At 31.6% G+C, this 23,226-nt stretch overlaps 1 protein-coding gene across 3 annotated transcripts in view; it reads right to left on the bottom strand.

Annotated features, from left to right (window-relative positions):
• Positions 1-440: 440 nt before the first annotated feature.
• Positions 441-23,226, bottom strand: part of LOC145255856 (GRB2-associated-binding protein 1-like) — a 163,238-nt gene continuing 140,452 nt past the window's right edge. For all 3 annotated transcript variants that reach the window (XM_080114625.1, XM_080114632.1, XM_080114630.1), the window contains 3 exons: positions 18,474-18,555; positions 10,282-10,372; positions 441-2,397 (listed from right to left, as the gene is read on the bottom strand). In XM_080114625.1, the coding sequence (XP_079970751.1) occupies positions 2,203-2,397; positions 10,282-10,372; positions 18,474-18,555 (368 nt within the window). In that variant the 3' untranslated portion in view covers positions 441-2,202. The remainder of the gene's footprint in view (positions 2,398-10,281; positions 10,373-18,473; positions 18,556-23,226) is intronic.

The raw sequence follows: 23,226 nt of genomic DNA, 5'->3' as shown, positions 1-23,226 counted from the left end.
AAAAGGAGAAAAGATGAGCAAAACTTCTCAAGTAAAAAACATTAAAAAAATGGTTTCTTAGGCACTATGTAAGTCATTATAGGTTTAAAGAAAACTCCTATATTGTTACATACATAAAGACGTTTTTTTGTATTAGACATACAATGTGGAAATATTTTTCTTAAATATTTCAGAAAGCAAAAATTGAAAAAAATGTTTCTGTATAAGAATAGGTTTCCAATAATAACTTAAGGCATATCAAAAAAAAAAATGTCATTGTATACATCTGCTTGCTGATATAAAAAATCTTTCAGTAAGAAGCTTTATAAAAATGAAATTCCTAAAGAAAAAAAAAGGCATATAATTAAATTTTAAGTGACAAAAAAACTATTGAAAAAAATGGGGAGCGGGTGAACTAAAAATGTTTGTAATGACAAATCAGCAGATTGTCAGTATTTTCCTTTCTTTTTTTTTTTCCTCAGTAAGGCAGGCTGTGGTCATTGTTTAAATTTTTTATCCCTTCTCCCAAAACTTTATACAAATTTCAGAGACAACTGAGCAGAGAAATTGGAAACTTAAAAGAAAAATAAGTAGATGAATGGATGGATGAAACATAGTGATGTACAAAAAAAAATGTAAATGTATAAAAGAATATTGAAAAGAAATTAATAATGAAACCACCCCTTTACTAAAAAAACAAGGTTTCTTCAAAAAAAAATCTTTTTTAAATTGACATAAACCCTGCCAAAATTAATTTTCTCATTCAATAAATCAAGTCCAAAATTTAGCCACAATTCTATTTCAAATGATAAACGAAATTTCAATGAAATTTAACAGAAAAATATATTAAGTAACAAAACTTCGAGTTTTTAATCAAGTAACATTTTTAATTTTTCACAAAATTTGTTTTGTTTACAGTGTTTCAAATTAAAAAAAAAAATGATCTAATATGGTTTTATGTTTCAAAATCAGGTTTAAAAAAAAAAAAAACTTCATTTATAACAATGAAAAACAATTTGGTAATGCATTTTCTATTATTCAACCTGTGTTTTTCATCTCAAATCAATTAAATGATGGAAGGAAAAAATTACAAAAGTAAAATCTCAGTATTTCTTAACAGATGAACTTTCAGTTTCAAAGCTAAGTTGCTTCATTTATGCATTCAAGTTATGTGTTAAAAAAAAATGAAGAAATTATAAACAAAACATCAGACATATACAAAAATGAGATTTTCTTTGTTTTTACTTATTTCAATTAGTAATTCATTATAAACTGAAAATGTTTTACAAAAGCCTTAAATTTGATTAGGCACGAAATGAAAAGAAAAAAAAAAGGAGCAAAAAGATGATTTGGAAGGGAGTGGGATTGAAGTTAAAGTATCTTTTTTATGTGTCCCTAACAAAAAAAAAAATGTTTTCAAAAATAAAAAAACAACTTTTAAAAAAAGTATTTTTCCCCCAAATAAGGCAGCCTTATACATAGTGCAGGTACAAAGTTTCATCTGTCAACTCCAAATCTCATATTCAATCAACCAATGTACACTTTAGAGATTTGTCGATCTTATGAGTAATGTACTCATAATAGTTTTTTTTTTGTTTGTTTCTTTTAACAGTCAGTGAATCTATTTTATATCAAGTATTGGAAATTAGATGATAGAAACATTGAATGATGCACTATTCTGACCGTCAGTTATCAGGTAATAAAATAAGCAGTTTAAGTATTGTTCATGGCATCTCATGCGTATTCATCATGTTGAAGAAACCGAATCTCCAATGGCAAATGGCAGGTAAAAAGTTCTGGAAACTTGTTTGTTAGAATGGACCAAAGAAAAGAAAATCTCAAATGGTCGATGAGTCATCAATTGGGCATTTTTATCACAAATCATGAGGGTGGAGGGGATGCAGCCCGTGTATATGCAAGTTGCATGTGAGTTGCAATTTATGGTATCCCATCATGTCAGCAGAAGATAGAAAAAAAAAAAAAAAGTATTTAATATGGCCAAGAGTTTTCATGGGATTGAAAAAGAATTTCCAACAAGTCAATGAAAAAAAAATAGTTTTAGAAAAAGAAAAATATATTCTTTCTGGATTCTTTACAGAAAAATCATTTATTACAAGTTTGGAATCTGATTACTTTTTCTTGCCATAAAAACTTCTTTATGTATTGTTTTCCTTGGTGGATTTTTTCTATGTTTTTTTTTTTTTTTTTTTTTTTTACATATGTCTATGGACCCCTGGCATTTGTTACATTCCTTAAAGCATTTGTCTTGACAAAATCAATCTCTCGATATTCGCACGAGGGTGGTGGACCACTGGGTGTATCTGCATTGTCATCAAGACGCAAGTCTAAATATTTCAATTCTCCACAATCCGTTTTCCCTGGAGCAGGAGGAGCCAATTGCAAGATATTTTTCAAACCCTTGAAGAAAAAAAAATATAAATACAATCAATAAATAAATGATTCTTATCAAAAACAATTAACAAATTATTGAGAAGGATATTATTTGATCTCTTTCATTATGCATATGTCACATAACTCAATTTGTTATGAAAAATGAACATATGCATACAATAAAATAAAGGTGGCTTGGTTTGGTTCACTTGAGAAATAATCCCTTGGTTCTTGTCCAGAATTCCCCCTCTATTAAAATATTAAAAAATCTGTGTGATGTACATACCAGTGACAAGACGAAAATATCATATTTCACAAATCATGTAAATTTCATCAAGTAGTTTTATTTTTAAAGAAAATCAAATTTTATGAGTATCCAAGGAGCGACCGTCTTGCCCGCTATTTTGAAGACAATCTCAAGAAACAAAGGGAGATAACCCATTAATAATTCAAACACGAGATTTTTGTTGTAATGCCTACAAATTCTCATTAATCATTTAAAAATGATTTTCTTATAAAAATAAAACTATCAATTTGGAGTTGGTTTTTTGGTTTCATCACAGGTACGTATATAATGTAGATTTTCTTTTTTTAATATAGAGTGAATTTTGGACAAAAGCTAATCAATTCAAATAAGATTAAATTTATGAATATATGAATATACAATTTACATTAAACAAGAATAAAATGAATAGAAAATGTTACAAAAAATAACTTAGATTTGATTTACAAGTGAAAAAAAATCAATTCATAGAAACCAGACTGACAAAACTGACACTTTTTGGAAAAGAAAGAAAAAAATGTCATATTTTGATTAATAAATCCAAAGTGCAATACAGTTCACTTGAAAAAGCCAACCTAAGCCTCCACTATGACCTCCAGGCAGGATATGAACTTGGCAATCAGCTTGTCCTTAGTATTGCAGGTGACGTGATTAAAAAAAATTTTTTTACTGTGCTCTACGTATAATAGTTGATAGGGTTGCAATCAAGCAAGTTGGAGGATTAAATGTTAGGACTGATGAAATTGTGAAAAATCCTAAAACAGTCACTTCTAGGTTTTCATGGAAGTGTGACACATAACCAAGTCTCGCAGCCACAGGGATCCCATCCACCTAATGTTTGACAACAGTGGACAGCAACTTAATATAACCATCTGAACTGATTCAAATTCAAGTTTTTGATGATGATATGGAGATGCTTAATGTGGCTTTGCTGGAAACACATCCAAAAACCATATTTGAGTTTGAGAGAATTAGGACTTCATGTAGACTGTAGGCTAACCACCTGCTGTCCTATGTATTGTGCAAATGGTCCCAAGAAAAACCAGAGCATCTCTTGACTGATCTGGGTTTTACCATGTTAAGGTCTTGAGAATTGGCTGTGAGTAGTTGGCATTTGCAACTCTTGCATGAGAAGTAGTGAAAATCGTTGTTTAGCATTTACTCTACAGTAACGACTGACACTCATGCCATATTGCTTTGCTTGGATTTTGTCACACCTTTTTTTTTTTTGCAGTTTTTTAATAAATTGTCTTGTGCAGACAGATTCATTTCACCTGCTAGGATCCTTTCTATTAGTCACTATTTCCACAACTGTCACGATTCCCTAACTCATATCATATGGTATTCAAAAAACACGGAGTTGTAGTTAAGATTTAAAAATTTTTTTAATACAGCACGAATCATCACGCAATATTCAAGTGCTTTCCAACTTTCAAACGCATCAATAATGCACATAAACAGCTATCTGTTGCACTTATTAAATATTCGACATAATGACTTTGACACACCAAACTGAAGCAATGTTAAACCTGGTCAGTATTAAAATGATGGATGACCATTTGGGAACACCAGATGCTGCATATGCTCTCCACTTATCTCAGAATTATTTCCACTTGTCCTGGACTTTTCCCTTGTCACTGGAATCAAGCAGTGCTAACTCAGGAGAGGAGTGGTTAGAGATTGCGCAACCCTTGCTTCACAATCCAACATGTATCATCCATCATCCCTCCAGGATGATCTGATAGTTCTTGTCATTCTGACGGACAAACATTCACCTCTATTAAATACTAATTAAAGAATATCGAAAATATATATATAAAAAAATTAAATTTGTCCCAAACACCCTGTATTCTCAGAAAGTTGAAACATTCTTATGCAAAGAAATGTTGGACAGACTAAATATAGAGATGTTAATCTACAAGTGGATGGAATAGGGTTTGTATTATACTAGGATGCATTAATATACAATTTAGTATAAACCCATCATCAACGCTCTGATCCCCATCTGGCATCAATTGTGATGGATGGCTCTCGTCTGGGTGAGGCCCCGTGTTTTGACAAGCTTCTGGGTTTGACCTTTACTCCTGATCTGAAATGGAACACGTACATCAAGTCTGTTGCCAAGGTCGCTGGAAAGATGGTGGGATCCTTCTACCGCTCCAGAAGATATCTCACTACTGATGCAATTCTCTATGTATATAAAAGCCAAGTACGTCCAAGGATGGAATACTGTTGCCATATCTGGGCAGGAGCTGCTAAAAACAGCCTATCCTGCCTTGACAGAGTATAAAATAGACTTCGTGGCTTAGTGGGGGATGCCCTTTTCTCTACCCTGCAACCTCTCTCCCACAGAAGAGACATTGCGAGCCTATCCTTGTTTTATTGTTATTTCCATGGCAGGTGCTCGTCTGAACTCCAATCTCTGGTCCCCCCTCGCCAATTTTTCACGAAAAACACCCGTCTAGCTGAATCCACTGTGAAAAATTTCCCCCACTATATCTGTGCCTAAATCAAAACGCGGATTCCATGAACAAAGCTTCTTTCTTAGAACTGCATGCCTGTGGAACTCTGTTCCGTCTGCCTGCTTCCCACCGGACTACAACTTGGATGTCTTCAAGTCCAACGTTAACAAATTCCTAATGAACCGCCCCCTTAAGTAAACACTTCAAATCTCCACACTAACGTAATGTACTTGCAATAACCCTTAGCCCTGAGTGGCTTCCGGGCCTTGATAAGTGGTGATCACTGTGTAAAAAAAAAAAAAAAACCTATTTAATCTACTATACACATACATCTAGATTACTCCTATGAGTAATATACATTAACTATGTAATAATATCTAAATGAATAAATGTATTCTTTTCACCTATCCCAACTATATCAACATTTTGCTTATTTAATTCTATCTTGTATTATATCCTGTAATACTGTATACATAGTAATTACGCACACAAATACAAAATAAATGTTCTTTTATAGTCAAAGGCTAAAGTATTGTCAAAGGCTAAAGTATTGTCAAAGGCTGAAGTATTGTCAAAGGCTAAAGTATTGTCAAAGGCTAAAGTATTGGCAAACGCTAAAGTATTGGCAAACGCTAAAGTATTGGCAAACGCTAAAGTATTGGCAAACGCTGAAGTATTGTCAAAGGCTGAAGTATTGTCAAAGGCTGAAGTATTGTCAAACGCTAAATTATTGTCAAACGCTAAATATAGTCAAACGCTAAATTATTGTCAAACGCTAAATATAGTCAAACGCTAAATATAGTCAAATGCTAAATATAGTCAAACGCTAAATATAGTCAAACGCTAAATATAGTCAAGGCTGAAGTATTGTCAAAGGCTGAAGTATTGTCAAAGGCTGAAGTATTGTCAAAGGCTGAAGTATTGTCAAAGGCTGAAGTATTGTCAAAGGCTGAAGTATTGTCAAAGGCTGAAGTATTGTCAAAGGCTGAAGTATTGTCAAAGGCTGAAGTATTGTCAAAGGCTGAAGTATTGTCAAAGGCTGAAGTATTGGCAAACGCTAAAGTATTGGCAAACGCTAAAGTATTGGCAAAGGCTGAAGTATTGTCAAAGGCTGAAGTATTGTCAAAGGCTGAAGTATTGTCAAAGGCTGAAGTATTGTCAAAGGCTGAAGTATTGTCAAAGGCTAAAGTATTGTCAAAGGCTGAAGTATTGTCAAAGGCTGAAGTATTGTCAAAGGCTGAAGTATTGTCAAAGGCTGAAGTATTGTCAAAGGCTGAAGTATTGTCAAAGGCTGAAGTATTGTCAAACGCTAAAGTATTGGCAAACGCTGAAGTATTGTAAAAGGCTGAAGTATTGTCAAAGGCTGAAGTATTGTCAAAGGCTGAAGTATTGTCAAAGGCTAAAGTATTGTCAAAGGCTAAAGTATTGGCAAACGCTAAAGTATTGGCAAACGCTAAAGTATTGGCAAACGCTAAAGTATTGGCAAACGCTGAAGTATTGTCAAAGGCTGAAGTATTGTCAAACGCTAAATATAGTCAAACGCTAAATATAGTCAAACGCTAAATATAGTCAAACGCTAAATATAGTCAAACGCTAAATATAGTCAAAGGCTAAATATAGTCAAAGGCTAAAGTATTGTCAAAGGCTAAAGTATTGTCAAAGGCTAAAGTATTGTCAAAGGCTAAATATAGTCAAAGGCTAAAGTATTGTCAAAGGCTAAATATAGTCAAAGGCTAAATATAGTCAAAGGCTAAATATAGTCAAAGGCTAAAGTATTGTTAAAGGCTAAAGTATTGTTAAAGGCTAAAGTATTGTCAAAGGCTAAATATAGTCAAAGGCTAAATATAGTCAAAGGCTAAATATAGTCAAAGGCTAAATATAGTCAAAGGCTAAATATAATCATAGGCTAAATATAGTCAAAGGCTAAATATAGTCAAAGGCTAAATATAGTAAAGGCTAAAGCATTGTTAAAGGCTAAAGTATTGTCAAAGGCTAAAGTATAGTCAAAGGCTAAATATAGTCAAAGGCTAAATATAGTCAAAGGCTAAATATAGTCAAAGGCTAAAGTATTGTTAAAGGCTAAAGTATTGTTAAAGGCTAAAGTATTGTTAAAGGCTAAAGTATTGTCAAAGGCTAAAGTATTGTCAAAGGCTAAATATAGTCAAAGGCTAAATATAGTCAAAGGCTAAATATAGTCAAAGGCTAAATATAGTCATAGGCTAAATATAGTCAAAGGCTAAATATAGTCAAAGGCTAAATATAGTAAAGGCTAAAGCATTGTTAAAGGCTAAAGTATTGTCAAAGGCTAAAGTATAGTCAAAGGCTAAATATAGTCAAAGGCTAAATATAGTCAAAGGCTAAAGTATTGTTAAAGGCTAAAGTATTGTTAAAGGCTAAAGTATTGTTAAAGGCTAAAGTATTGTCAAAGGCTAAATATAGTCAAAGGCTAAAGTATTGTTAAAGGCTAAATATAGTCAAAGGCTAAATATAGTCAAAGGCTAAATATAGTCATAGGCTAAATATAGTCATAGGCTAAATATAGTCAAAGGCTAAATATAGTAAAGGCTAAAGCATTGTTAAAGGCTAAAGTATTGTCAAAGGCTAAAGTATAGTCAAAGGCTAAATATAGTCAAAGGCTAAATATAGTCAAAGGCTAAATATAGTCAAAGGCTAAAGTATTGTTAAAGGCTAAAGTATTGTTAAAGGCTAAAGTATTGTCAAAGGCTAAAGTATTGTCAAAGGCTAAATATAGTCAAAGGCTAAATATAGTCAAAGGCTAAATATAGTCAAAGGCTAAATATAGTCATAGGCTAAATATAGTCAAAGGCTAAATATAGTCAAAGGCTAAATATAGTAAAGGCTAAAGCATTGTTAAAGGCTAAATATAGTCAAAGGCTAAATATAGTCAAAGGCTAAATATAGTCAAAGGCTAAATATAGTCATAGGCTAAATATAGTCATAGGCTAAATATAGTCAAAGGCTAAATATAGTCAAAGGCTAAATATAGTCAAAGGCTAAAGTATTGTTAAAGGCTAAAGTATTGTTAAAGGCTAAAGTATTGTTAAAGGCTAAAGTATTGTCAAAGGCTAAATATAGTCAAAGGCTAAAGTATTGTTAAAGGCTAAATATAGTCAAAGGCTAAATATAGTCAAAGGCTAAATATAGTCATAGGCTAAATATAGTCATAGGCTAAATATAGTCAAAGGCTAAAGTATTGTCAAAGGCTAAATATAGTCAAAGGCTAAATATAGTCATAGGCTAAATATAGTCAAAGGCTAAATATAGTCAAAGGCTAAATATAGTAAAGGCTAAAGCATTGTTAAAGGCTAAAGTATTGTCAAAGGCTAAAGTATAGTCAAAGGCTAAATATAGTCAAAGGCTAAATATAGTCAAAGGCTAAATATAGTCAAAGGCTAAAGTATTGTTAAAGGCTAAAGTATTGTTAAAGGCTAAAGTATTGTCAAAGGCTAAAGCATTGTTAAAGGCTAAATATAGTCAAAGGCTAAATATAGTCAAAGGCTAAATATAGTCATAGGCTAAATATAGTCATAGGCTAAATATAGTCAAAGGCTAAATATAGTCAAAGGCTAAATATAGTCAAAGGCTAAAGTATTGTTAAAGGCTAAAGTATTGTTAAAGGCTAAAGTATTGTCAAAGGCTAAATATAGTCAAAGGCTAAATATAGTCAAAGGCTAAATATAGTCAAAGGCTAAATATAGTCATAGGCTAAATATAGTCATAGGCTAAATATAGTCAAAGGCTAAATATAGTCAAAGGCTAAATATAGTCAAAGGCTAAAGTATTGTTAAAGGCTAAAGTATTGTTAAAGGCTAAAGTATTGTTAAAGGCTAAAGTATTGTCAAAGGCTAAATATAGTCAAAGGCTAAAGTATTGTTAAAGGCTAAATATAGTCAAAGGCTAAATATAGTCAAAGGCTAAATATAGTCATAGGCTAAATATAGTCATAGGCTAAATATAGTCAAAGGCTAAAGTATTGTCAAAGGCTAAATATAGTCAAAGGCTAAATATAGTCAAAGGCTAAATATAGTCAAAGGCTAAATATAGTCAAAGGCTAAATATAGTCAAAGGCTAAATATAGTCAAAGGCTAAAGTATTGTTAAAGGCTAAAGTATTGTTAAAGGCTAAAGTATTGTCAAAGGCTAAATATAGTCAAAGGCTAAAGTATTGTTAAAGGCTAAATATAGTCAAAGGCTAAATATAGTCAAAGGCTAAATATAGTCAAAGGCTAAAGTATAGTCAAAGGCTAAATATAGTCAAAGGCTAAATATAGTAAAGGCTAAAGCATTGTTAAAGGCTAAAGTATTGTCAAAGGCTAAAGTATAGTCAAAGGCTGAAGTATTGTCAAAGGCTAAGCTTATGAGTGTTGGAGAAGATAAGTGGATGATTTATCTCTTTGATTAACCACTTCCCCATAAATCACTATCTGCCAAGGAAACAGTGGCAAAAAGGTCAAGTCTGACGAATGGGTCGATTAACAAACTTGGTTTGGCAATTGATAAAATATTTTTCAGTCAAATAACAAAAACGTTTCTGAATTTTTGAGATGAGGATTTATTATCCATATTATTTTGAATTCTTCGAACTACTGTTCTCATCTTGAGCTCGAGTGTTATTTTCAGAACATTTTGCTCGATGTGACTTTCAAACTTTGACTGATTCCTGAATTCTAAAGAAAAATTCCAGAGTTCAACAAGAAGGTCAGAGGTTACATCAACCAAAACGTGAAAATAACACTCAAGATGAGAACAGTAGTCCAAAGAATCCAAGTACAAGAAAAAAAGAAATGTATTTGGAATTGTTAGATTTTTTCTTTATGTCTGCAATATTAATGTGTTCAGTAAGTAATTATATCTAAAATGATAGAAAAATAAATGAAATGATATTGAAATATTATTTATCAAAATCATAACTACATTTGGTTTCAATGGTGTAGTCCAATGAGAATGCACACAACCAATTTTATAGAAACTTTCAAGTTTCAAAGACTGTCTTCAACTTCTTTTGTTACTGCACGTTCTAGTGAATCAAGCTGTAGATGCTGTTGTGTCTGGTGAATATAGAGGACATCTTAACAATCTTTGCTTTTATACCTTATTACAAAGGCGGGGAAGGGAGGAAAGAAGAAAAGAAAGGAGTCAGCCTTACCCCTGTTGCTTCAACATCATCTTCTGAAGAAGAAGAGCCATCATGTACAGGTATTTGTTTTTTACGCGGCAACTTTGGTTGAATTGTTCCCCTGCAATAAATTTAAAAGAAAAATTAAATATTTTAGAAAAATAAGAACTGCAGATCAATTATACTTGAGGCACTCCAAAATCAGAAACGATCAAAAGGGCACATTTTAATTTGACACAGGTTTCTTTTATTTCTGTTTGAATTATAAAAACACACACTTGCCCCTAAATTTTTAAAAAACGTTTTGCTTCGTAAACTTTCAAGATTTATATATAAAAAAAAAAAATTAATAAAACTTTTTATTAAAAAAAATATAAAAAACAAAAATTTAAATAGAAACACTGAAATAAGTGGATGTTCAGATTTATTTACAAAGATAATAAAATTAATAAGTTTTATTTATAAATTTCTTTATAATATATGCAAATGAAACATTAAAAAAACATTGAAGAAATGGTGTCCCTATTCATGAATACTGAATACATTAACCTGGTATTTATGTGTGTGTGTGTGTGTGTGTGTGTGTGTGTGTGTGTGTGTGTGTGTGCGCGCACATATGGGCATGGTTCAGAAACTAAGGAATGAGAGTGGAGAGTTGCACGGTTTGGTTTTGATTCTAGCTGATAGTATCCAAGTCATATATATATTTTTTTAGTTTTGATATCACTACTTTATATTAGGGTAAATATAATAATTGATAGGGATTTGTCTCTATAATAATAAATACATAATCTACATGAATTAAAATATCATATTTAAATGTATCTTATGACCAGGTAATGCCGGGTGGCCTGCTAGTGAGATTATAAAACCAATTGAAACTGTTAAATGGGTCGGATATTTTTCTTTTTTCAGTCTTATCATAAACCATTATTGAAATATTAAAAAAAAAAATGTTTAACTAGCTGCATTTATCTGGCATTACTCAGGTCGAGATATGTTGTCAGGTGGAAAGATTAAAAAAAAATAATCGTAAATACCATCATATTTAAATTTTTTTATTTATTTATTTTTTTTAAATAGGGTAAAATTTTAGAATTTTAGGAGTTAGCAGTGGTGTTGGAATTTTTGGAATACTAGAAGTCAAAATCAGATCTTATACCTTCAGAATCCTCAATTCTAAATAGAAATAGCAACATGAACATTAACCATTTCATTCCTTCTCTGTGTCACACCACAAATATTGAGACACCTTTACATACATTGTTGTGAAATGCAAGATAAAAATCATACAATAGAGATAAGTTTGTCCCAAACACGGCTTTGTTTTCCATACGAAAAGTACAGAGTGACCCAAGATAAATACTCTCAAGGCCAATATCTCCCCCAGCACTTTCTTCTCTCTAATCAAGACAGGTAGTAGTATTTCTGGTTGAATTATAAATTTCTTTTGTCATGCTTTATATATATATATATATATATATATATATATATATATATATATATATATACACACACACACACTACTAGCAGGACTACTACCTGGCGTTGCCCAGGGCAAAAGTGTATATTAAAACTTCTTTCTTTCCTCCTCTCCTTTTCTTCTCTTCCAACTCCCTTCCCTGGACATATTTATACACAGACAACTTATGGGAGGAGTCGATTTAAAGAAATCAATTGTTAAAAAACTCAGTTACTTCCCTTTGGTTAGTGAGATAAAAACAGACAACTTGACGAAAACTGCACCAGATTAGAGTCAACAAATATATTTTTTTAAATAAATTTTAGATATTATTCATTCTGGGCAACACTGATTCAGAATATATCACCTTTGTAGCTCTTTGTTTTGTAGTTTTAGCTACACATACTGACATAGAAAATTTCCTTTTACATAAATGATACTAAAATTGAGGTAATTTTTTTTGTTTTTTTTATTGTTCCCACAACTTTTTTTCTACAGATTTCAACAACACAAAATACATACTAAACTATTCCTCAGCTTGGGGATTGAGTTATGTTAGAAAAAAAAAACAACTTTTTCTTATAATTGTTATGATGACTGAACTTATGCATTCATGACCTGAAAGTTTCATTCATCTCTACTGCAGATATTGTGAGCTTTTAAGAAAGCAACTCCTGTCATGGACATGCATCAGAAATAGAGATGTGTTGTTGAATTCATGAAAAAATGTGCATTGAGAATGGTGGTGAATACATAGAAAAAAAAGGGTTGCTTGTTTTAATAGTACTACTCCTGTCTTTGTAAGTTTTTAAGTTTAAAAAAAAAAAAAAAAAAAAGTGACTACTTTTGGAATGATCCTTGTATGTATTTTTTTTTTAATAGGACTGTTAGACAAGAGAAATGTTGCATCTCACACATATTCGTTTTTATCGAATAATCCTTGCCTCATGAAACCACCTTTTGGATTTAATTGAAACATATTTGCATGTATCAACAGATGCTTCTGTAACTTGAAATTTGTAACAAATATACAGCTCTGCTTGTTTATAAAGCACTATTTTACAAACTCAGTCACATTCATAGAATTGTTTGAACAACTTCTAAGAAAAAACTACACCCAAAATGTCTATATACAGTTACTAGGTGATTTAAATAAGTTTTCAGACTTTTTTTTTTTTGTACAGGCCTTTAAAATTGTTGTAGACTATGGAAAATTCAGTATATTATTGCTGTCCTATGAGATGACTGGCCAATTTTTATGAATTCAGGTTAAAATGAACAGCTACAGCAGGAATTTGAATAGACCTTGATTGTCATATGCACTGGGTTCCCACTAGACAGACGGTCAACAAGGAATATGATGTTGAGGTTTTAAGAGAGTTCAGGAAGAGATTCTGTCAGAAGAGGCGAGCACTCTTTAAATCGGGTTAGTGGCATTTCCACCAGGACAATGCACCAGTCCATAACTCCATCTTTGTCACAGACTATTTGACCAAGATGGGCATCAAGACAGTTCCTCACACTCCCTATAGTCTTGACGTTGCTCCCTGTGACTTTTGGTTATTGCATTGCATCTGGAGGAAGGAGACTAGAATTAATAAAAGTGCTCATACGAAAAAAAAAGTCTGGAAACTTATTGAAGGCACCTTGTAAGAGTAACAATGGTCAGAGTTGCATGTGAAATCATGAAAGGTCTGGCTTAAAACAGACAAAGGAATGACGCAGAAGCAATGTTGCTACTTTCACTTCATTGATTTACGGTTCCATGCCTAAAGACACAGGCAAAGCAACCAATACCCTGGTATTTACATGCTCATATAAGAGAACTTTCATGAGGCCTTCCAGAGGTTGTTGGAATGGTACAACAAAGTGCATTGCAACCAGAGGAGGTTACTTCAAAGGGGACTAGAGTTTCACGTGTGTACTATCAATAAAAGCGCCTATACGAAAAAAAAGTCTGGAAAATTATTGAAAGCACTGCGTATATATATGTACATATGAAAAAAATGCTTATTACAAATAATATCACAAACAAATAAGATTTAAACTTTTTCTTTTTAATAAATGACATCTTTTTTTTTTGTGTCTACAACGTAAAAAAAAAAAAAAAAAAAAAAGATTCCATACATTTAAACGGTGCCAAGTCCAACAAATGCCACTTTTTTACAACATAAAAAGTTGTTTAAAATTCAATTTTTATTTTTTAGCATCAATATGAAATATTTACATTCATTTTTTTTTTTTTTTTTTTTTTTTTTTATAGACATGTCTTCTTTAATAATTTCTTTGTATTTTAAATTTCTTTTATGTTTAATCTTCCAAAGAGTTAAAACAGAGTTGAGAGAGAGACGGAGAGTTTGAAATCTTGGGCATAAAAAAAAAGAAAATTTTTAAACTCAGAGGTTTGCGAGTAGGGGAAACAATGTATATTTGAATTTGAGGAATTTGGCGGGTGACCTCATTCAACATGACATTGTGCATTTGTGGAATGTTCAGCTGAAGACAGCAAGAGTTGGATGGGTGGAGTGGGGGAGTCAACTGGGGAGACTGCACAAAACTAGGTCAGTGGCACACACACACCAAAGTGTGTGGGGGAGGGTGTTGAGAGAGAAAGAGAAAAAAATACTAGAAAAGGGGAGGGAAGAAATTTTGGTCAATTGGGAACAATTTTTTCTGTTAAAACATTTGCATCTGTCTATTGGTCATCAGTGAAAGGAGACTGGGAGAAGGGAAGACTTATTTTTCATTTTAAGAAAATGACAAAAAAATAAATAAAAAATACTGTTTTGTCATTAGTGAAGAGACAAGTGTTTTACATATGCAGTTCTAAACAGAGATTTTGGCCCCAAGAATAAGAACATTAGTAGCCATTAAACCAAAGATAATGATCAGAGTCCACTTAAATATGGAATGTGCTTTGACAAACTCCTAGCACTTGTACCTTGTTAATGTAAATACCCCACCCCACTCCCAACAAACCAACAAGCAGAAAAAAATCACGATTCACTGCAGAGGTCCCCAGCTTTTTCCTCTAATAGTTCCTTCCCTCAGACTACTATACTTTGGAATTCCTTCCCTCTTTCCTGCTTCCCTGACTGTATTAGCATACATCGGCACCAAAATCAACAGATTAGGCCATTTGTGTAATGGCCTTTTTCCTCTTGATTGCAGTATGATGTTGGTCCTGTGCAGTTCTAGATTTATCCTTCCAGGTTGTATCTTCTCTCTTTGAGAAGGGATTAGTTTATTGCTAATCTGAGGCTTAATGCTTATAAGTAAGACATGACCATATAAGCAAGGCTTTTACAGACTCTTCAACGTTGTGGTGGCAGAAGGTATATGGTTGAATGCAGAAGATTTCAAAAATTTTCACTCCAATTCTTAGAATTGAAAAATATTTAACTCGGACACAGTATTTTAAAGTCTTCCAATATTCAGACATTTAATTTTTTTGGAAATAAAAAAAAATCTAACCGATTCCTACCATTCTTATGAGTCTGACTCCTCCAAAAATCTCCGACTATGCAATCCTGTTATAAACATTTAAAAGGTGTAAAAATCACAATTATAAATTTTTTTGTCATGGGATTAAAATTGCTTTCAAGATTTTCAATCTCACTAAGCTAAGAGTTGCTTAAGCATTATTTCAAATATGCTAGCACTTTCATCTGATAGACGACATATAAGCCATCAAGTGAAGTGTAGTATATGTTCTGACATTACATTTTATCTTTTCTGTCTTCAGTCCTTCTAGACTGATACAACTTGTATTTTTTATCCCAATACAGAATGCACCTTTTTGGGAAGCTAATTTTTTTTTCACATATTAAAAACTGCCATTGTTTCTAACTGTCCTTGTGAGAAGACAAATAGGCGTACAAAATGTTCTTATTCAATGAATTTTTTTTATTAAAAATAAACAAACAAAAAAAACAAGCATTATTCTGATTTTAGTAGTGTATAATTAAATATGAGATTTTAATTTATGCAAACTTTGTATTAATTAATATAAAGTCAATTTCCTATTGATTATTATATTGTACCCAATATATAGAAGTGATTTTAAAAGTAAACAAAAAAAAAATGACTTGGGTACCATCAGTTAGAATCGAAACCAAAACATTTAGTGCTCCAGCCTTAATTGTTATCATTTGACCTATCATCAGATAAGAAATAGTTGAAAATGAACCGACTTTTGACATATAAATGTATACTTGCACATGCATACAAGAGCACTTGAAGTCGACTTATGCCTGTCAAGTTTCAATTTTAACTCCTTAGCAGCTATTTTTACCAGCTACGGTCCACAAAAAATGCAATCATATGACCAGTTTCATGCCCCTCTGTCACCTTGTATGTCTGTGGAGATGCACTTTGAAAAAAAGGAGAGACAGACACATAGTGATTATCTCTCTCTCTCTCTATATATATATATATATATATATATATATATATATATATATATATATGTGTGTGTGTGTGTAGATAATAATGTTACAGAAGATCAAATCAAAATAGTAACATAGGTTTTAATTTTTTTTTTTTTATTTCAACTTATATTCCCTTCAAGCAGTGCACATTGCTACTGAAGCATAAGGAGCTACTGTAAATTAGGGGCTAGGTTCCAATTCATGTCTGTGAATGTGAAGTAGACAAGTTTGAATGTCAGACACTCAGTGATCTGATGTTCTGTAACATTAAATAATCAATCACTGTTGGATTTCTTTTTACCAAATAAAATTATTATATATATATATATATTATGTGTGGGAGTAAAAAAGAAAAATCACAAGACTCTACTTTGTTTCAATTTTTACAGATCTTTGAAAGGTTAACTTTAGTCAACTTCCTTCCAGTGAGCATATTTTTTTTAACGAAACCAGTGCAGTAACTTTAGCATGGACGAATATTAATAGTGGTGGGTGGGGATGGGAAATGAACTAGAACAGTCTGCAATGACTGCCACCAGAAGTGGCAGCATGTCTGAGACACCCACTCAGGAAATAATCCAGTTTTAAATCAGATAAATTGGCACTTGCCTGTGAATCACCAAGACACACACACAGTCTGCAAGTATTTAATCAGTTACTAATCAACTATGGCAGAATTTTCCAGAATAGCCACTCACAATGCTTCCATTATATGTTCTTGGCTATTATTGCTTGCAAAAACATGTGGTGGTGTAGAGGCTTAGTATTAAAGCAGAAAAATAACGTTAATTTGCAGCTTTAAGATTTTCAGATATACACGTATTCCATTCGGTACTAAATACAAAGTCAACAAGAGGCATATCTCCTATTATATTTATAAAAATCTACTGTGTGGGTATTTACCCCTCCCCCTATGAGAGTGAGATATGACCCTAGATCCTTTTTATCATGGTGTTCCTGGCACCTTTCAACACCAAGGGCCATTGTTAAAAAACGGTCTCTGCTCTGCATTGCTCCTCCATAGAGGGTGGCGCCACAGAGACCTGAAGTATCAATATCACTTGCATATCAAACTCAACTGCCTGCATACGTAGATCATACTTCTATTTATGTACTTCTTATATGATTAAAATTCTCCAGCTAATTTGCATACATAATTTCAATAATAAAATAAAAATTAATCCGATTTTATTTGTTGCAATGGGTTTGTTTTAAAAACGATTATTTTGTAGAATTTTTTTTGTGCTTCTTTGTTATAATAGCAGAATTTGAAAATCAAAATAATGAATAGCAATAGTAAAACCAATGGTATCTACTTAATTGATATGCCACAGCAATGAATGTATTAGAAAATTATGATAAACGATAAGGTAGAAATTAATTAATGAAAGGTTTTCAAAAGACAATTAGTGAAAATTGAGTTTTGCAAAATTGGCCTAAAATTTTCAGTTTTCAAAAAATATTTACCTCCCCTGTTACAATTTAAACTCTCTAATTTTTTTTGTTATCATGATACTACCCTCCCAGGCACTACTTCCTCTTGGGGGTGGGGATATATGTATGCCATGGTACCATCCTTTGAGACATTTCCCAATTTTTATATGGGAGGCATGAGAGATGGCAGGTGCAATATCCAAAAATTTATGTGAGCAATATCAAAACAATCTGAAATTGAAATGAATTTCCCAACCTGTTCTCTTATTACTCTAGGAGGAGGCAGTCCACTAAAAAGCTGATGAGATCTCACATCTATGAGTATCTGTTTTGTGGTTAGGATACTATCCTCGCAAGTATTACCCTTTTTTTTGTAGAGGAAGCAGTGATATACTCATAAAATAATTAAAATAGCTAAATATCCAACATCTTGCTTTTTATAACATCATTTGCAAGTATTAATAATTTGTGTTATAACAAGTAAAACTCATAAATTACAATTTTATTATTTCTCGTTTATCTGTGTCCACCAAGTTGATTTTGTTCATAGTCAATTTAATAACGTTTTTGTCATAGATGCATCTATATTTTATGGAAAAGCGATTAGATATTTCCTCTTGATATTTTTAATTTTTCTTAAGTATATTTAGTACATTTTCATGCTAAATAAATCATAAAAATGCCCAGGATTCCAAATAAGTTATGACTATAGAGATACTTCATCAGACAATTTTATTTTTTCTTAATGAGTGAAGAATGTGATAACTTGTATACAAATGAAAGTATTACACATGCTCTATTTAAAAAAAAAATGTTGAACCTTGTTTTTACTTCAAGTGTATATTCTTTTCTTTTTTTTAAATGATAAAAATGCAAAATAACTTCTGGTTACTTACGTAAGTTGCGATGTCGTACAATCATTACTGGGAACTTTCTTAAAGCTTCGGGTTTTCTCAGTTCCAAAAATACTGTATGTATCTAAAAAAAAAAAATAATAAATAAATTTTTTTTTTTTTAAATTAGAAAATAATATTCCACAAAAATGTCGCCTGATAAAAGATTTTCATTATTTTCCCTAGAGACTGCAAACAAAAATGGAGGCTATCAATAAGACAATTATTCCATACCAACATAACTCCCATGAAAATTCCATGGTTGGTTTTGCGATATATTTTTTGTATTTTATAGCAAAAATGAAAGAAAAATGTTCATATTTTTTTTTTTATTTCATTTTATATATATTTTTGTACTAAGAAATTTGATTAATGACTTTCTTGATTAACATTTTAAATTAACTTTTAAAATAAAAGAATCGGTTGTCTACTTTATACTACTACTAGTAATATTTTTGCATCGAGTTTGAATGAATTACATCCCTTTAATTTAGTAAATGCATATTGGCAGTGTTACAGTTGTGCTAACTAAAGGACAAACAAGTAGAATTATTGGATAAATACAACTGTATTTCTAAATGTGTGTGGGTATGCATGTGGGATGTGGTTGTGTGTGTGAATCCGCACACCCACATCCCTCATTTTCAATTTGAAAGATTTTTTTCAGTCTGGAAATGCTAAGAGAAGCTAATAATTGACTGTCATTACATTCCAGGATTTTTTTTAATTTCTAGGTGATCAAACAGACAAAACCTAGTTACATATATCGGAAATTTGACTCTTGTATGATTTACAATTGAGCAGATTTTTGTTTTTTTTGCTGACACGAGTGACATACTCAGTTTTAAACTAAATACATAAAAATCGGGTCCAAACTGCAATGTGGGAGTTTTTAATATGTATAAGGTTATTATTACAAATGGAGATAAATTTTGTTTTGAAAGAAAACTTCATTGGCTGAAGGAACCATTTGCTCTTCACGGTAATTCATGAGGAAAAAAAAAAAACATGAATATGTTGACTTAAAAAAACAAAACAAAAAAGATTTTGTATGAATTAAATCTGTATGTCGAAACAAAGAATAAATATTTTAACGAGTTAAAATGACTACTTTTTTTTTTTTACATAGGCATCACCACTTATCAAGGCCAAGAGGTCACTCGAGGATAAGGGTTAAAGAGGGTACAGTGGAAATTGGACAATATAGTAATTGTTAGTAACGGAAATTCGGTAAATTTGTTAACAAGTGGAATGGCTCATCAAGAACTTGTTTACGTTAGACTTGAAAACAACCATATTGTAGTCAGCTGGAAAGCAGGAAAATGGAAGACAATTTCACAGGCGTGCAGTTCTAAGAAAGAAGCTTTGTTCATGGAATCTACATTTCGGTTTAGGCACAGATAACGAGTGGGAGGAATTATTGATAGTGTTTTCAGCTAGATGAGTGTTTCTTGTGAAAGTTTGGTGAGGGGGGGACCATAGACTGAAGCTCAGTCGAACATTTTCCATCAAAATAACGATACAGCAGAGACAAACTCGCAACATCTCTTCTGTGACATAGAGGTTGCAGGGAAGAGAAAAGGATATCTCCTATGAGGCTACGAAGACTATTTTGAACTCTATCAAGGCAGGACAAGTCCTTTCTAGCAGCTCCTGCCCAGATGCAGCAACAGTATTACATATTCTTTTTCATAAGTTTTATATCTATACATATTTTTTTAATGGGTGGACAACTCAAAAATTTTTAATTTGAATTATAATAGCACCAATATGCTTTTATATTTTCCATAACACTATTTTTTTTTTTATTTGTTAAATATGAAGAAATTCATTTTTAGCCAAGAAACATGCACAAATTGCAGTTCTTGTTTTTTTTGCTTACAAATTCCTAGAGATTTTTCCTCCTCATAATTCTAAAACAATATAAGACAGGGTACTAGAATAAGTATAGTTCATTTTGATCAAACGGTTTCAACATTATCATTGAATCTTCATTTACACTTAACATCCATAAAAAAGGAATTCATTTTACTTTTATGCATTGAAAATTATTAAATAAAAAATAATTGAAATGTTAATAATGGGTTTAGGGCTTGAAGCAGAAAATGCAGGGGAGCTCATTGATTTAAAGGAAGTGCCTGGTGTGCATCAAGGTGGTTAAAATCTATAAATTTATAAAAATTTATTTCGATTAAACTTTTTAGTTCATTAAGAATAAGCAAAGATTAAAAACGGGCAAAAAGCTAAAATAAATTAATGTGATGTTTTCGACTAAATGCCAAAGGATAGAATTTCTCATTCAATCCCAGGCAATATTGGGTTTCCCTGCTAATTATAATAGTCACAAAACAATAATTCCCGTTAACTTAGAATGAGTACACTATATCAAATTGATGGTTTTATGTGGTTAAATTTATGCTTATTTTTGTATTAAATACTAATCCCCATCTGTGCATTGAACGGATACCATAATACATAGTTTGCTGCACCTTATAACAAAGGTCCATCCAAAATTTCAGCCAGATCAGCTGAGTATTTTCTGAGAAAAAATGGAATGGACAGAATAACTAAGAGACATAATATTGATTAGAAATAAGACTATAAAAAACAAAAAATGATGTTTTCAACTGGATGCAAAACAACAAAATTTCTCATTCAATACTAGGCAACATTGGGTTTCCCTGCTAATTTTCATCATCATAAAACTCGAGAAACAATTTATGTAAATGTATGTACATCTCTACAACTGTCCACTTTTATGATTGAGTAACTGTTCCTACCATTTTTAATTATTTATGTTGTTTTTGTTTCATCTTTATTCATGTGCTAGTTTATATTATATATTTATGAACATTTTATATCTTTTTATTTTTTTATTTTTTACCAGTTCTAAAGTTACAAAAGAATTTTTACAAACAAAAGAAACCCCAAAGTGGTTTATATTTTTAGAGTAATTGGATTGCAAAGCATCCAAAAAATGTGAAATCAAGATAAACAAAGTGTTATTTTCCCACAATTCAAAATAGTTGGAAAAAAAAAAAAAAAAAAATCATTAGTTTAAATCAAATTAATATCCTGTACTGAAATGATATAATCATAAGAACAAATATTTCAATGAAATAGACTCGATATACACTTAATTTATTTATTTTTCCGGGATCAAAGTGTAGTATCTGTTCCGGCAGATACTGCAAGCAAAGACCATATGTGGGGGCGACCCCACATATAAGACCTTGGTCAATGTAGGGGCAACTCTTCATACCAATTGTCACTATCCAGCTCCTATTTCCCACCTCTCGTGAGCTGGTCCCCCTTTTCCCTCCCCCTCCCTCTCTCTCTCCACATTAAAAAACGGCCTTGTGCCTAATTTGCTCAGTGGGGAAGCAAATAAATATTATATATATATATATATATATATATATATATATATATATATATATATATATATTGGCATATATATAGAGCTTGATAAGGATATCTTAAACGGTCCTAATTATCGGGCTTGAAACCGACGATACCAATGACTTGTCTCATCTAACAACTTTCTGTACACAATATATATAAAATGATTTGATTTGGGAATCTTAAGTAGGAAGACCCCTGGTGTGTTTGTGGCATGATAGTAACTAAGAACTCTAGCTAGGATTAGCATAGACAAATCAAAAGGTGCAATGACAAGAATGATCATAGACCTCCTCTCCCCACCTTTTTGATTGGCCTTGTTCCTAATTTTGTTAAACTTGTTTTGTGAAATAAAATATTTAAATTGAAGTGTAGTATTTGTTTTGGTACTACACTTAATCTTTTCCATCCTTGATTTGTGAAGAAATTATTCTAGAGCAAAACAATTTTAATTTTTGGCCCGATCTAAAGTACCTCTTTTCAAGCCGATGGATTTTCTCCACATTAAAAACTGACCTGATAACTCTGCTCTTAAGGGGAGGCAAATAAATAGGAATTCTATATAAACTTTCAAGCTTTATTCAAAACTCAACATTTTTTTTTTTTTTTACATAGCAGGACTATCTGGCATTGATTGGGAATCCAAGCTAATAAATATTTCTTTTTTTTTTTTACCATAATCAGATTGAAGATTGAAGAAAATTAAATGCTCCAATCTACAACCATGCCAGATTAAAATTTTATGATCATCAAATTGAAGAAGTGGGGGGGGGTCAGCATTGATTAAATGAGATATTTCAGTACTGTCTCCTTTATTAAAATTATTTTTGTTAAATTTTGAAGTCTTAAAGTCCACTAGACATTTCCAAGAAATCAATGAAACCCCATGCATATCCTAAGCCCATATTAACATTTTTTTTTTTTTCTATAATTTACAAATTATAAATCAAATAAAATAACAAAATTCGCATTTCCTTTTTATGGATACATTGCACCCACTTTTGATAAGAAAAATTAATACCCTGTGTAATTTATCTTGAATATACAGAGTGTTAGGAATAAATTTGATAATTTTTGGAATTTTTTTTTTTTCATTTCAAAATGATTTGAAGTACTTAATAGTTGTAAAATGCAGCAGATAGATGTTTCTGTGTTCTAGTGGTTGGGGTTAAGATCTGGAGACTATGAACGGCTGGAATATTGAAAGAGAGGGGGGGAATTTCTGAAATTTTAGTTACAAATTACTGTTCTTTGAATATCTTGAAGGTTGTAAAAGGTGAATGATAACAGATGAGACAAGCAGAAATGATCATTGCAACCATACTGATTGTGTCTGTATAATGAAATTTATCAA

The sequence above is a fragment of the Euprymna scolopes genome, chromosome 3 (assembly GCF_053919585.1).
Source record: "Euprymna scolopes isolate OS-2025 chromosome 3, ASM5391958v1, whole genome shotgun sequence".
In the NCBI taxonomy this organism is placed as follows: Eukaryota; Metazoa; Mollusca; class Cephalopoda; order Sepiida; family Sepiolidae; genus Euprymna; species Euprymna scolopes.
The sequence above is the reverse complement of the archived record's forward strand: the minus strand, read 5'-3'. Positions and strand labels throughout refer to the sequence as shown.